At 50.4% G+C, this 14,921-nt stretch overlaps 1 protein-coding gene across 1 annotated transcript in view; it reads right to left on the reverse strand.

Annotated features, from left to right (window-relative positions):
- Positions 1 to 1,583: 1,583 nt before the first annotated feature.
- The window catches only part of SUV39H1 (SUV39H1 histone lysine methyltransferase), a 13,671-nt gene continuing 333 nt past the window's right edge, over positions 1,584 to 14,921 (reverse strand). The window contains exons 2-6 of the mRNA XM_004713169.2: positions 11,789 to 11,934; positions 9,785 to 10,453; positions 3,961 to 4,107; positions 3,756 to 3,885; positions 1,584 to 3,032 (exon numbers count right to left, since the gene is read on the reverse strand). Coding sequence (XP_004713226.1) covers positions 2,899 to 3,032; positions 3,756 to 3,885; positions 3,961 to 4,107; positions 9,785 to 10,453; positions 11,789 to 11,934 — 1,226 coding nt within the window. The 3' untranslated portion in view covers positions 1,584 to 2,898. The remainder of the gene's footprint in view (positions 3,033 to 3,755; positions 3,886 to 3,960; positions 4,108 to 9,784; positions 10,454 to 11,788; positions 11,935 to 14,921) is intronic.

A 14,921-nucleotide genomic window follows, 5' to 3' on the forward strand; every position in this document is an offset into this window, starting at 1 on the left:
GGATGTATTTTCATCGTTACAAATTGAACATAATTAAAGCATAGTGATTAATCACAAAAACAATATGTAATTATATATTGTGAAATATTTACTTCTAATGACAAATACATGAAATTTTGTCTTGAAGCATGGTGTAGCATGGGTAACAGTCTTCATGCTGGGTATTGGTATGTGCGCGTCTCTGCCTGTGGGTGGACCCACCTGGAGACAGATAGAGGAGTGGTGTCTTGGTTCGTAAGACCATCGGAAATATGTGTTTTCCGATGGTCTTAGGCGACCCTTTCTCAGAGGTCGCTCGACCCCCAACGGGGTCGCAATCCACAGGTGGAGAACCACTGTCTTAAGGTGTCCTTACTCTACACTGTGTCAATGGTGAAGTCTTTAGAACTGTCTAGAGGTCTGCTTCGCAGAGTGAGCTCTCTTCACAGGCCTGTTTCCAGGCTTCGAGGTCTCTAAACCCTTGGGCTCTGTGTCCACGTTTTGATACACTGATTGGTTCATGGCACAGGACACAGTAGCCTCCATCTTTCCCAGTGTGTCTCTGAGCTCTGGGGGTTCGTGCCCAAGGTATGAGGTTCTGGAATCGTTTAGGGCTCAGCGTCCAGGATGTGAACTCTTAGCTACTTGGAGGTCTGTCCGAGAATGGGAGATCTCTGAGCTGCCTGAATGTCAGTAACCAGGGTGTGAAGGGCCCACACAGTTTGGGTAGGGCTTTCCCCAGCTGTGAGGTCAGAGATGTTTGTGGGCATCTCTGTTCCTGGGGCAAGCTCACTGATGTGTTTGGGGTTGGAACCCCAGTGTATCAAGCAGTAGATGAGCTCTCTGGGCTGTGTTGGTAGCCTGCGTGCCATCGTTAAGAGTGCAGCCTGAGAAGTACTTGGGGTTTGACTAGATATGAGATCTTTGAACAAGTGTCTTTGAGAGATCTGAGGGTATAGCTCTATGAGGTTGTGAGGTATCTATGTGTCTGTCTGTCAGTCTCTGAAGTGTTTGGCAGTAGGTTCCCCTGTGTGAGGTCTCTGGAATATTTGAGTGTCTGTCACAGCATGCAAGGAGTTGGGAGCAGCAGCTAGGGTACTAGTAGCTCAGGCTGAGGGGTGATGACATCACATCAGTCTTTTTAGGTGAAATGGCCTGACTGTTCACCCTCCACCCTGGCACACATGGGTACTCACCAAGGATCTGCAGAAAGCTTCCTTAGCACACATAGACCTTTTCTCTTTGGCTGCAGTAGGCAGGCTTTGAGACCAGAGCCACCTCTGAGAGCCAGAAGGGCCCAACTAAAATCTGATCACATTTTTCGTACTTATTTTCCTGGTTAGTTATTTTTGCCGTGGCAAATGCTTTTTCCCTTTAGTTAGAGTTGCTATATATATTTGGTGCACTCTAAAACTTAAACTTTTAAAATGAAGCTTTATGCAAGTTTATTTTCAGTCAAGATGTGATATAGATGGTGGTGCAAGTGACACTGTGGTGGCAGGAACTTGAGATTATCATCCAATGGCTGAGGTTTGGAGAACATGTTCCTGGACAACCACAGATCTCAGCTGCTCACCCACAGTATACAATACCCCACATCTTGGTTTGTTAAAACAAGTTACTTTATTGATGCCAGATTCATGGTGGTGGCAGGGGGAGGCCTATACAAACAGGAGACCCAGACTCAGTCCATGTCTCAGTCAGTCTCACGGTAAGAATGGGTGAGGACGGACGCACAGACATGGATCTGCCATCTGGAGGGAGGGCACACAGCTGCACACAGCCTCACGCAGGGACACTGGGCATAGATAGTCACGGAGGGCTTCCTAGAGAAAACCTCATGGGGAAAACAAGGGGCAATGCAACCAACAGAACCTCAACGCTCTGTATATCTGTAGGCAGTCGGTCTTTCCCTTCTGCCAATCGGGCCCTCTTTCCTGGGATCCAACTCTGTGGTTTTCAAGGCTTCCCTGAGACAATCCACGTGGATCAGGTGCTCTGCCTTGTGCCTGGCACTCACGAGCACTCTACCAATGCACACTATTATCCTAAGTGCTATCTATGGCCTACCTAGGTCCTGGTTCCAGCTTCAAGTAGACCCAGTGGTCATCACACCTCAACTCTGGGTTCCCCGCACTGTCAGATGTCCTAAGATCCCAGGGGCCTTCCCTGGCCCCTCTTAAGGCAGCGCTCAGCCCCAGCCCCACCTCAGAGGATAGACAATGTGGGGCTGACTTACTGAAAATTGTCAGTGGATCACAGACACCCAGTGCTCAGTCCAGTGGCAGGTGGGTACCCACTTCTCAGATGAGGTGGCACTAAGGAAGTACTCTCACAGCTGCCAGAGCCGACACGAACATCACTGTGAGCACATGGAGATCACAGCCATGGCCCCAGCCCTGGGAATACTTTTTCTTTCACTAACAAAACTGGCTCCGAGACCAGTGAGTTGGTCTGGGAATTCTGAGCCCTGACTAGATCTGCCTGCTCTGGGGTTGTCTCCCCACACCCCTGGGGCAGTAGGGAGGAGGCCTGCAACAGACCCCTCTAGCTCCAGGCAGAAGCAGTGCAAAAACAAAAACATTGTTTCTAGTCTCGGACTGGGATGGAATTTCTCCCCGTTGGACCTCCTTGATAAGCCATCGATCTCAACTATAGAAAGTCTTGGTGTAGAAAAATGACTTCTGAAGGTGGGCAAGGGGTTTAAGTGCAGCCCACAGATGTGGCTGGAATGGGGAGAAGGGGACTCCTGGAGTCAGTCCTTACCGCAGCCCACAGCCCTGAGCAGGGAGCACGTGGGGGCAAGCAGCGGCAAGCAGGAGGCCCTAGAAGTTATTCCTCTGACAGGAGGGCAGCAGTGGGCATGTGGGCAGAAGGCATCAGGCCCTCACGGTCAGCCTGGTCTCAGACTTCTAAGGGCTAGAAGAGGTATTTGCGGCAGGATTCAGTTCCACACTTGCATTCAATACGGACCCGCTTCTTGGGGGAGCCAGGGAGCCCAGCCAAGCCAAAGTTGGAGTCCATGCGGGTGCTCTCCATGTCCACGGGGTCCACTGCGAAGTTATAGCCAGGGAGGGAGGAGGGCAGGAGAGGACTTGTTAGAATGTCTAGGTGAAGCTTCCTACTACCCTTTCCCCAAGAGACCCAGAGATCTTTGGGGCTGGGATTTGGGTTAAGCAGCGGGTCTTAAGATTAGGGGCTTGGGGTAAGGGTATACCCATGTTGGGAAAAGGCCAGGGGTTAAGGAGAATGGTAGGGTCCATCTAGTAGAAACCAGAAGGGCCTGTCGGACAGAGGTCAGGAATGGAGGACAAGTAGGCATCCAAAGAGTATCTTAAGTCTCCTGCCAAGGATCTTCCTCTGAGTGTTCCAGAGGTAATTTATCCGGGAGGGGGCTGCCACAGGAGCAACTAGAGGCTTGGGAAAGGGAAGGTCCAAAGGGGTTAGGAGTGAGGAAGGGTTGGGACCACGGGCATTTGAGAGAGAAGACTAGGATCAAGAGGAGTATCTTAACTCGAGCCCAAACATCCCCCCAAAGAAGCCTCGGGAGAAGCTGGTATGAGGGTCTCAGACTTGGTTCTAGGGCCTGAGAATGAGGCCCCAGGAGGTGAGCAGGGACCCAGGAATCCAGATGGTAGACTGAGAAGCCAGGAAGAGCATCTTAAAGCTCCAGCTAAAGCTTCTCCCTTGGTTTTCTGGGGTACTGGTGTGCCTTGGGGGAGGGTCTTCCTGTCCCATGCCATGGTGTGCCCACGCTCCATCCCTTCCACCCCCACCTTGCATGTTGTAATCAAAGGTGAGCTCCTCGCCTGCCCAGATGGTCCTTGTGGCAAAGAAAGCAATGCGTGGCAGCCGCTCATCAAGGTTGTCTATGAAGACGTTGTATACCTGCAGGTTCGGGTCACACTGGCAAGAAAGAACAGTAGGAAAGTGAGGTGGGGTCCCAGCCTACCCCACCTGCCCACCTGCGGGGGTACCCACACTGTGGTTGACAAAGTGGGAGATGTTGCCGTAGTAGGCAGCGTCGACGGTATACACATCCTCCACATAGTCCAGGTCGAAGAGGTAGGTGGTGCCCTGGCGGTCATAGATCTGGCCCCGCCGTTCCGCCTCCTCTGAGGTAATGATCTGGGGAAAGGGCCATAGGGGAAGGGAGGTTATCTTCAAGGTCTCAGAGAGGCCAGCACAGCCCGTGTGGTAGACTGGAGGGGCAAGGACATGACGATGACGCAAGACAAGGACATGTGGGAGTTGGGTAACAACGAACAGGGTCTGGAAGGCACTGAAATGAGCCCTTCTTATGGGGCCAGCCCCACCCACCTGCCCACTCCTCAGGCTTCTAAATGGTCATGTGGAAGTCTCCGAATAGCTCGTGGAAGCTGGCCAAAAGGTCCAGTTAAAGAAAAGTCCACCTCCTACTGCCCAGCCAGAATGGCCTTGGGATCCTCAGAGCCTGTGGTGCCCTTGGGGCCAAGCAAGAAGGACCCAGAGAGACACCAACCAAGAGAATGACTTGAGTATGTAAGAGTCAGCCTGCACTACAGTATATGTGAGAGAGAGCAAAGTCTAGAGTCAAAGTACAACGAAAGAGAGACCCATCATGAGACAGTGAGGGAGTCCCAGGGCAAAGGCAGAAAAGGAAGAGCTCCGGGGTGTGACAGAACTGTTGAGAGTGGGGAAAGGCAGAGACCCCAGTGATCCAAGGCAGGAGAGTGAGAGCGGGAACTAGCAGAGTGGACAGCCGAGAGTAGAGAGCAAGGGGAGAAAGAGACCCAAACGAATGAGAAAGATTCAGGAAGAAAAAGACAGAATGAGATGAGAAGCACAGACAGAATCTTAGCAAGGGAGACCTGGGTCTAAAGAATAGCTCAAAACCTGAGAGAGTTAATAGACCCTCCTGAGACAAGCTGAGGCCACAACCCTAACAGAAAGACCGGAGTGACAGAGCAAGAAAATGAAAGAAACAAGAGGCGGAGTACCAGGGGTGCTCTTCCTTTAGTCCACAGGCCGTTTTCTGCCAACAGCTAGCATATAAGACAGCCCTGAACAGGTCTTCCCAGTCACCCTCCTCCCCACCCTGGGCTCTAGCTGTCTTTCTAAACACGCAGCTACCTCTCTATCTTAGCCCTAACCTGTCCTTGCTACACCCTCACCCACCCACCCACCCACATGCTGTCCATGGATTGTCACCTCAATCCACCTAAGCTCTCCTCCACTTGATAGCTCCTCTTCCTACAGCATTCTGGTGACCGCCCATGTCCTTCTGTGAGTCGGCTCCCTTTCAGCCTGGGTTACCCCAGTGCAGGCCTATTTTTCTTCTCCCAGGTTTCCTCCTACTTTGCTGACCACTCCTTAGAGACCAGGACCAGACCAGAACACACACAGTAGACAGAGTAAATGCTATTTGTTTGTTTTATGCTAGCCCAACAACCTAGCCTCAGTCCATGCTGTGTCTTACAGGCATCTTTCTGCTTTCCACCCTTTCTTCCCTCTTCCTTCCTTGAAGACTCACTGCCAACCACAACTCCACTACCAACTCTGGCCATAAACCCTCCCTATTGCAGCCCTCATGCCAATCAGAGAAGACGCTCTTCCTACTTTCCAGTCTGTCCCTTCTAGTCTTGACCACTCTCATTTTCTTGAGACAGGCTAGCCAGCCGTGTCCTCACTGGCTCCTCCCTGCCTCTCAGATCACCACCTTCAGCCTCTGCTCCATGCCAAATGCTGATCGCCAGCACCTTTATAAGCCCGAGACCTTGCCTTCGTGACACATGGCTCACTACCCCACTGCAGCTCCATTCCTTGAGGGTCCTGGCTCCTCCATGGCTCAAAACTTTGTTCACTCACCCATCCAACAACTTTTTTATTGAGACCCACACTAGCCTGGGTCCTAGTCCTCAATGTCGATCTAGTGGGAGACACAGGGGCCAGGCCTGGCCCTGCCCTCAGGGGTCACAGTCTAGTGGTGGAGACTCAGGGAGCAGGGTTTGCCCTGCTCTCGGGTCGCAGCCAGTGACAAAAAAAGATGGACTCAAAGATCCATGGTGCAAGTTGTAGATATGTAAACTGCTTGGAAATTGAGGGAAAGTGGAAGGAAGAGGTGACTGCTACAGCTACTGATGGCAGACCTGTGTGGGAATGTTTTCCTGAGAGAGGTCACCGGAGCCACAGCAGCATCTTGAGTGCCAAAGTCACTCTCTTTGCACCTTCCTAAGAATACAAACTCTTCTCTGAAGCGACAGATGCTACTTCTATGCAGCCCTTTTCCTGAACCTCTCAATTTCCACCGGTCTAGCAGCTGGCCACATTTAACTAAGCACTGGGGTCATGGGTCAGCTACTCACGGGACCATGAGCACACTAAGTGGAGCCTGAGATAAGTGTTTAATGTTGGCCCTTCCTCACTTCAAAGGGCATGGCCTCACCTCCCTTCCCAGTCTCCATCTTCCCACCCGTTCTGCCCCTACTTGCCCAAGAGTCAGCCGTACTGTGAGGCCTCCAGGGCACAAAACTGTTTCTTCCCTCTGTCTTCTGTTCAGTCCCATTTTGTAATGGCTAGTCTACCCGGGAACAAACCAGCCCATGTCCCTATTCCCTAGGAGCTCTCTAGTCACTGAGGGAGACAGGGTAGAAGCTGGCAGCTTGGAAAGGGTGCTCACATGAGCAGGGCATGTGAGACTTGGACCATGGTTGTTCTTCTACCAGCTTCTGGGAATGGGACCCTGACATGTCTATTCTCTGTGCCTACTTCTTCAAGCAAAAACAAATAAAGCCCAACAGGTCTGGCAGAGCACCAGTTTTAGACACTTGGGCCTTTATTTTTTAACCTAGCTTTGTAACTGAGCTGAGCAAGTTATTACACCTTTCTGGGGCTCAGTTTTCATATCTGTAGGAAGGGACAATGATGACAATCCCAACAAATTCAATCCCAACTTGTTGGAAAGATCCAACAAGATGATGGATGGGCAGGTTTTGTTTTACTTTAGTTTGGGCACTGAGCAGTGTTGAGTTGTTTGCAAATCTAAGCTGCATCTTTAGTCTGTGTCTTTCACAAAGAAAGGGAAAACTGCCAATTAGAATGATTTTAGGAATCAAATAAGACTTGCTTAATCTCAGAGATGTTAAAATATGAAGAAAATGCCATGTTTTCGAATCAATAAAACCCACAATTATTGCTCTCTTTTGGGTGAGGGTGGGGAATGTCCCATGAGAATGGCACCAGAAGGTGGAAGGGGACAAAGAAGTGGAAGGAACCGTTGGTGCGGTGGTGGAGAGGAACGAAAACAAGCACCCCGTGCAGATTCTCGGAGGACAGATGGGGGAGGGGGTGGGAATGGGTGCCTTGTGCCACCTAACACCCCCAGTAGGAATGGGGCCATCAAGTAAGTACTTTTACAGTGGAATGTACTAATGTCCACAGGAAATGAGATTAGGAAAGACTCATATTAGTTCATGTTGGGTTTTATAGTCAACCCACTGCCAATTCTGACTCATAGTGATACCCTATACAGGGCTTCTGAGGCTTTGTAAAACTTTACGAGGGCAGCCAGCCTCATCTTTCTCCCTCGGAGTGAGTGGCTGGTGGGTTTGAACCATGATTTGCAGTCCATTGCTTACCTGACAGTGGCATCAGGGCTTCTGTTTATAGCTAAAGGGGCTATAAAAAAACTTTTGGTTTTCAGGGCATCTTGAGTTTTCTGAATTTTGAACCATAGCAGATAACATTTGTTGAACGAACATTTATTGGTGTGGTGGTAGAGAGGAATGAACACAAACACCCCGTGTAGATTCTAGGACAGCTTGGGGGGGCAAGTGTAGAGTGAAGTGAACACTCAAAGTGCTGTGTCTGTACTGAAAACTCAATTCCTAGAGCAAGTGAGTGAGGCGGCTGCTACTACTGCTCCCATTTTACAGATTAGGAAACTCCACACACAAGGAGGTTAAATAACTGCTGATAGGAGGTAGAGCTGCGATTCATACTCAGTCTGGCTCCAGGGGCCACACTCGCAACCACTTTGCTACACTGCCTCTTCAGAAGGGGAGGCCGAAGATGAGACCGACTCTGGCAGGGTCTAGGCGTCTATGGTACCATCAAGAGGAACTAATGCTGATTGGAGGGAGAGGGAGGTCAACAAATGGTAGAGTAGGAAAGGGAGTGGGAGGGTCCCTAGAAACCGACGTGTACAGGGTAGAGTGAGGACACTGAGGAAGAGCAGCCAGAAAAATAGCAGGACCAGAGGACTCTGGGGCTGCTCGTGGGCAATAGATTTCTTCTCTTACTCAAATGTCAGACTCCTGTGTTCTAGTTAGAGAGAGCTGTCCTACAGACTATCAGGACAATGACTACCCTTCTGGACTCCCTTTAGGACAGAAGTGGTCCAAATGCTATGGGAATCTAGCTATCTGCTCCTCCAATCGGCCAGGATCATGAGGAATGTGAGAGCTCAGTTTCATCAGAGCCTCAGGGTCTCTTCTGCTAATGACACCTCTTCCTCCTTTATACTGTCAGGAATCCTCTAGGAGTGGCCACCTCCACGTCCTCCATCCAGGCTGTCCGGGTCATTCAGCATGTGGACATTTCCTTTCTAGTCAGACTGCCCAAGAACTTGTCTGGAATATGTGGGGTGTGGCCATCACCACCTCCAGATCATCAGTGAAATGCAGACTGCCCTGAGTCTAGATGGTCCCTGTCCCTTTGGGGGTACGACTTTTTCTACTCTGTTGTTCAGTGTGGACCCTCAGGTATGCGTGTCCTTAAACCGGTTCCTGTCACTTCTCAACCATGCCAGGCCCATAAGGGACCTACAGCAATGCATGCAAGTGCTTTGGGTGTTCACCATGATAGGACACACACAGGAAGTGAGCAAAGTCCATGAATGCTAACTAAATGCCCTCTTTCCCCATCCCCATGCTTGACAACAAAGGACTGGACTGGCCCACTCAAAATGCCCACCATGTCCCACCTCTTTGTTGAGAAATAAAACTTCAGACCGTGACACTATCTGTGCAGGCACTTGTTTTCCCAAACCTCCTTTACTTTCCTTCTTGGCACACAGCTAAAGAGAACTTCCCAGCCTTCCTTGCCAAGTGATACACTCTCTCCAAATCCATTACAAACCTCCCCTTGATCCTCCATGTCCTCACCAAGCTTCCAAGCAATGCTGAAGATCTAGTGGCAGACTCAAAGCCTCTAAAGCACACAGCAAAGGCAGAATAGGCCTCTAAGTGCCCATCCAAATACCCACACACTGGCTACTTACACGAGCAAGCCAACGTCTAGAATGAGAAACCACTAAGGGGTGGTTCATTACACCGGCCAGCCTGCCACAGTACACCTTCCCTTTCCTCAGTGTCCTGCGCCGTAGAGGAGCGCAAGTCCAAGCTCTGTTCAGAGGATGTCGACATTCTACTCCAGTCCAATGGTGTTCCTTTTGCACCAAGGAGTAAAACACTGCTTGGTTGGTTGCTGACACCTTTGGGAAGTGCCTTTTCAGGGGATGTAACTCTGCGCCTGACCACACGGCTCAGTGAAAGGGATGCTGCCTGAATTTCAATCCCCCCTTTTCCTCTTTGCTAATGATCCCTAGGAAGTCAGCCCAGCCTAGAAGTATTTTAATGGCTATACTTGTGTATAGCAGCTTTGGAGTGTTAACCCTGCCAGAATGTTCCTATCAAAGCTCCAGATCTTAACTGGAGGAAAAACGGGGAAATGAAGGCAAACACAGCGAGGAGAGCAGGGCACACAAACACACTGGAAACACGCGGTGGGAAGAGCTGTACAAACACGCACAAGCCCATCTCCATACCTCTCCCACGTACTCCATGACAAAGCTGTTCTTGCGGATCTTCTCCAGTGTGCGGACGCCCCAGCCACGCCCATCATCCGTGCGAAAGATGCAGAGGTCATAGCGAATGCCCTTCTGTACCACGCGATTGGGGCAGTCATAGCCGCAGCGGCAGCGAGAGTTGCACTCGTAGATGGGCAACCCGGCTCGCAGCCGCACCTGGCCCTGGTCATTGTAGGCAAACTTGTGCAGAGATGCCCCGGGGCAGCAGCCCCCAGAAGGATCCCACAGACAGTCCTGGCACTCACAGCCTACTGCCACCTGGTTGAGTGTGATGCCCTCTCCAACACGGTACTCATTGATGTACACAAAGGCCCGTGGAGGCCCATCCAGGTCCACCTCATTCTCCACAGTGATGCGTCCCAGGTGGCTACGTTTGGCATTGAGTTCCTGCTCCCATCGTCTCAGTGCCCGCCTCTGCTTGGCTTTCTGCACCAAGTAGTTGGCCAAGCTTGGGTCCAAATGCCGGGGTGGCTTTGACCTTGACCTTTGGTGTCGCCGAAGTAGCTCCCTCTCCAAGTCCTTGTGGAACTGCTTGAGAATGCGCACACACTTGAGATTCTGCCGTGGCTCCCAAGTGCTTTCTGAGTCTGGGTATCCATACCACTTCACCAGGTAATATTCCTGTTCCTGTTGGTGGCCAGGGGGACAAGGGCGCCAGGGGGACATGGTGAGACCCTCGGACCAGCCCTCGTGAGACTTCCACCCCAAAGCAAAGGGATCATGCCCACACATCCCTCAACCCTAGTTTCTAAAATGACTCCACACAATGGTTAGAAAGCCTAAGTTCTGGAAGAAGGACAAACAAAACAAACGGACGCTTTTGCGCCTTCTTCTCTTGTGGAGCCACTACCCTGTCAATTTGCAGCCCAACACTTAACCCACTGCACTACCAGAACTCCAGGCTAGGATTACTAAACTCAAGCCCCACTTGCCCACCCATTACCTGCCCAAATTACAGTTTTAATCAGAACTCCCAAACTTGTTCCCTCTACTATCCTCCTCTCCATTTCAGGAAACATCAGCTCCATCCTTGTAGCTGTTCAGGCTCAAAATATTGAAGTCCACATTGGCCTGTTGTTTTCTTACACTTCCCGTATAACCTTCAGCAAATCCTGCTGGCCCCACCCTCAAGATGCCTCCAGCATCCAACCACTTCAAACCATCATCCCTGCTACCACCACCATTGCTTATCTGACACACACCCCCCTCCCGTCCCTCAGCTTCCACCCTCCCCCTCTCTGGCACAGACTCTAGAATTAAGATACCCTGGATCTGCCACTCCCTAGCCGGTGGCCTTCAGCAAGTCATTTAGATTTAATGGGCCAATTTCCTCATCTGTAAGAAAATAGCTAACATTTTCCCCCCCTAGCATTATGTAGCAAGTCTCAGTCTAAGCAATTTCTGTGCAGTATTAACTAATTTATCCCTCACAACCCTATCTAAGCTAGATACTATTGTCATCATCTCCATTTTATAGATGTGGTCATTAAAATAGAGTTTGGGTTAGTAGCTTGAGGCTACACAGTCGGATTTGAGCCCAAGCACAGAGGCTTTAATTCTCTTTAACTCTCCTTACCACACTTCCTCTAGCAAGGATAACAGTTCCCACTTCACAGTTGGGGGAATTCAAGAAGCTTTTGTAGGAAGTGGTACTTAGTACCTGTTACCCATCATCATCTCTATTCCTGGACTCAGCATCTACGAACTGTTCTCAATCTTTGAATTTGGTTTGTCTTCCTAGGGAGGTAGGAAGAAAGACTTATTTGGGAATTCACTCTGCCCCTCAGAAGGCCAGTCACCTCATCTATAAAAAACAAGGAGGAAATATCTTTATGATCAAAGGAGGCATTTTCTTTTGGAGACAGTTCTAGTCAATGAGAGTAGGGGGATGCAGAGGGGGCAAAAAGACAGGGAGTCAACTCCCTTGAAACACCCCCCCCCCAACCAAGGTCACAGACTCACGCGAATCTTCTTGTAATCACACAAGTACTCTACTTCAAAGTCACAGAGGTTCCTTTTGGAGATGCCCAGGGAAGGGCAGGAAAGCTTGGCCAGGCGGCACAGGTCCTGTAGCTGATTCCAAGAAGACTTGCAACACACACTGCAGGCTGGAACAAGGGGGCAGGAGAACTATTACTGGGTAGCCCTGGTCAGCCCAGGGGGCGACCAGGGCCCAAAATCTTCATGAGATTTTCCAAGGACTACCTCAGAGTTAGTCAACCTCAATCCACAGGCCTCTCCCAAAGCTAAGACCTTTCCATAAGTAAAATGTGCTACTTTCTTGGACCCCAGGGCACACTGTTCAAGGCTACCACTGGAGCGCAAGGCCTCAAAGTTGGGTTTGCCCCACAAATTGTCTCAAAAGAACTGATTTCCAGAGCTTCAAATTCCTTCTACTCTTTGTTAAAATGTCTAGCAAATTTGCCAAGGGTCTGGGATCTGATCACTCTTCTCACTTTGCAAATGAAAGGGTGAAGGGAAGATACTATACCCCAAGAGGAAGGGGGGTGGTGGGATAGGATTAAGACCCCCTGGACACAAAGCAAAGACAAAACTGGAAAGACTACCCACAATCTCTAATCTGAACTTGAGGGGGGGCGGATGGGCATTTTAGCGTGCCTTTTTTTGTTTTTGTTTTTCTCAGGGGAAAGGACCTAGAAATACATTGTATTTCCTTACCATATATATCCACAAGGTCAGCAGTTTGAAACAGTTTCAAACAGCTTCATGAGAGAAAGACACCGGAGGCTCTCTGCTCCCACTAATAATTACAGTCTCACAGGGGCAATTCTACTCTGCCCTATAGGGTCACTGAGTCTGCACTGACTCAATGGCAGTGAGTTTCAGGGTTACCGTATATTACCAAATCAAATGCATTAAATTGTCAACCTCAAAAGTAGGAATTTTCACATTAAATAGGAGAAATAAAAATCGAAAACGGTGGCATTAAATTTGCTTCCGAATCTACAAAATGGTGCCTAGTTTGGACCCCCAGCTAAGCCCCTACTGCCTGCTTTCTAACGAGCTAACAATAGGGCTTCACAGTTTTAACGGACTGAAAAAAGAATTCCAAAGAGGAATATTTTATGGCCTGGGAAAATGACAGAAAATCCGAAGAATCTGTGTCCATAAAGCAAGCTGCAGTGGAGCACACGGCCAGGTGAATTTGCTGGACGCTGGACGCCGCCCAGAGTTCTTTTGGGGGGTGGGGGGGCTGCGTGGCAAGAACAGGGAGCGGCACTCAGCAGCTAATGGGGAAAACTTGACCGGGTTGCGTTCTAAATGAGGTGCTTCAGGAGAAAGGCCTGGCAGTCTTTCTCCCTTCTTCCGAATAACCCGCCACTGGGAGGGGGAAAAAAAAACCCAATGGAAAGATACATTTAATCTTCTTCCGGAGCCCCAGTGCGGTGTCATGAGCTACTACTGCATGATTTCTGCTCTCCTAAAGATGTAAAGTCTCTAAGGAGCCAGGAAGAGGCAGGTCTACTCTTTCCCGTAGGGGCGAATCGACTTGATGGCGATGGGTTTTTTTGGTTTGGGTTTTTAACTCAACCAGAGTCAAAAAGACTTGCTGCCCCGGTGGTGCAGTGGTTCCGTGCCGGCCTGCGATGTGCAAGGTTGGTAGTAAACCACCGGCAGCAAGACGGGGCTTTCTACAGCCCCGGAGACTCACCAGGGCTGCGCTCCCCTGTCCTGCAGGATTGCTGTGAGTCGGCATCCACTCAATGGCAGTGAGTTAGAGGGGTTTTTTAGGGGGGAGTGGGGTGGAGGGGGCAGAAGACAAATCAAAGACTGGGAGAAAAAAGCAGGACTGACACACCCACCCCTCTTGGGACCCGAAGATCCAGACAGAATGTTCTAATAGGACTAGGTTGATGGGTCTTGACAGGGTGAGAGGAAAATGGGGCACAGAACCTTAAATTCCTGTAAAACCCATAGACTTACAGGACCGGTTGGGACTCCTGGGAGACTACCACCCCGAGCCACTCTTTAAATTTAGAACCAAAACAATCCATCCCCTGAGGTCACATTTTTATTAAACTAACCAGGTCTTCTCCAGAAAAAAAAAAATTGTGTTTTCAGGTTCGGAATGTACAGAGAATGTGGGATGGTAGACTGCAGGAAACTTCTCCTTAAAAACCCCAGTTAGTTTTTTTTCCCACCAGACTGCGGTTTCATTTTTCCTACCTCAGGAATAATATACATTAATGTTATATACTGCCAACGTTGGGGGGGGGGTGTTTAAGACACAAATTTTAAAAAATGAAGACTTATGAAAAAACAATTTATACATTATCAAGGGTTCATGAGGGAGGGGGGAGAAATGAGCCAATACCAAGGGCTCAAGTAGAAAGTGTTTTGAAAAGGATGATGGTAACATATGTACAAATGTGCTTGACACGAATGGATGGATTGTGATGAGCTGTACGAGCCCCCAATAAAATGACATTTTTTTTAAAAAAGGGAGGGGGGAGAAAAAGCAATGAAGACTTGAAAAAAGACAATTTGATTCTGGCCTTTCTTTCAGAAGCCATTTTTATCCAATCTTTTCCCCCAAAACCCTTATTCCAGGTGTAGGCAGCCTCCTCTTAGATCATCGTGTGCAGATCGTTTCGACGCTGGGCCTCCCATGACAGAAAGCAGGCACAGGTCAAGTGACGAGTTGAAAAGACTCAGTGTGTCAACCTACAGACACTGGTTGGCGAGCGTTCCGAAATGACTGCGTGGCCGCGTCCCTCCTCCACCTAGGCAGGTCTGGACCGCTGCCCAAGCGCGGCTCCCCCGGCCCAGCCCCGTGAGCCCCACGGCCAGAGGTGCCCACGGGCGGCCGTGGGCAGCTGCTGGCTCCGCGGGCCTCTTGCCCGGAGCCCGAGGCGCCTCGGCTCCTGCCAGTGCCCCTTTGCCCACCCGCCGCTCCCCTGCGCCGCCTCCGTCCTCCTCCGGCCGAGCAGCCCGCGGGGCACCCTGCGCCCCGAGGGGCCGAGCCTCCCTCCTCCCCTCCCTTTCCGGGGTCTCGCGTGGACACGAGGCGGCGAGTAACGGTCCCCGGCGGCCCATTTTCCCGCGCGCGGGCACGGCTTCCCAGACAGCGCCC

Source organism: Echinops telfairi, unplaced genomic scaffold (assembly GCF_000313985.2).
Source record: "Echinops telfairi isolate 266 unplaced genomic scaffold, ASM31398v2 ScPeMD7_19;HRSCAF=73, whole genome shotgun sequence".
Classification (NCBI taxonomy): domain Eukaryota; kingdom Metazoa; phylum Chordata; class Mammalia; order Afrosoricida; family Tenrecidae; genus Echinops; species Echinops telfairi.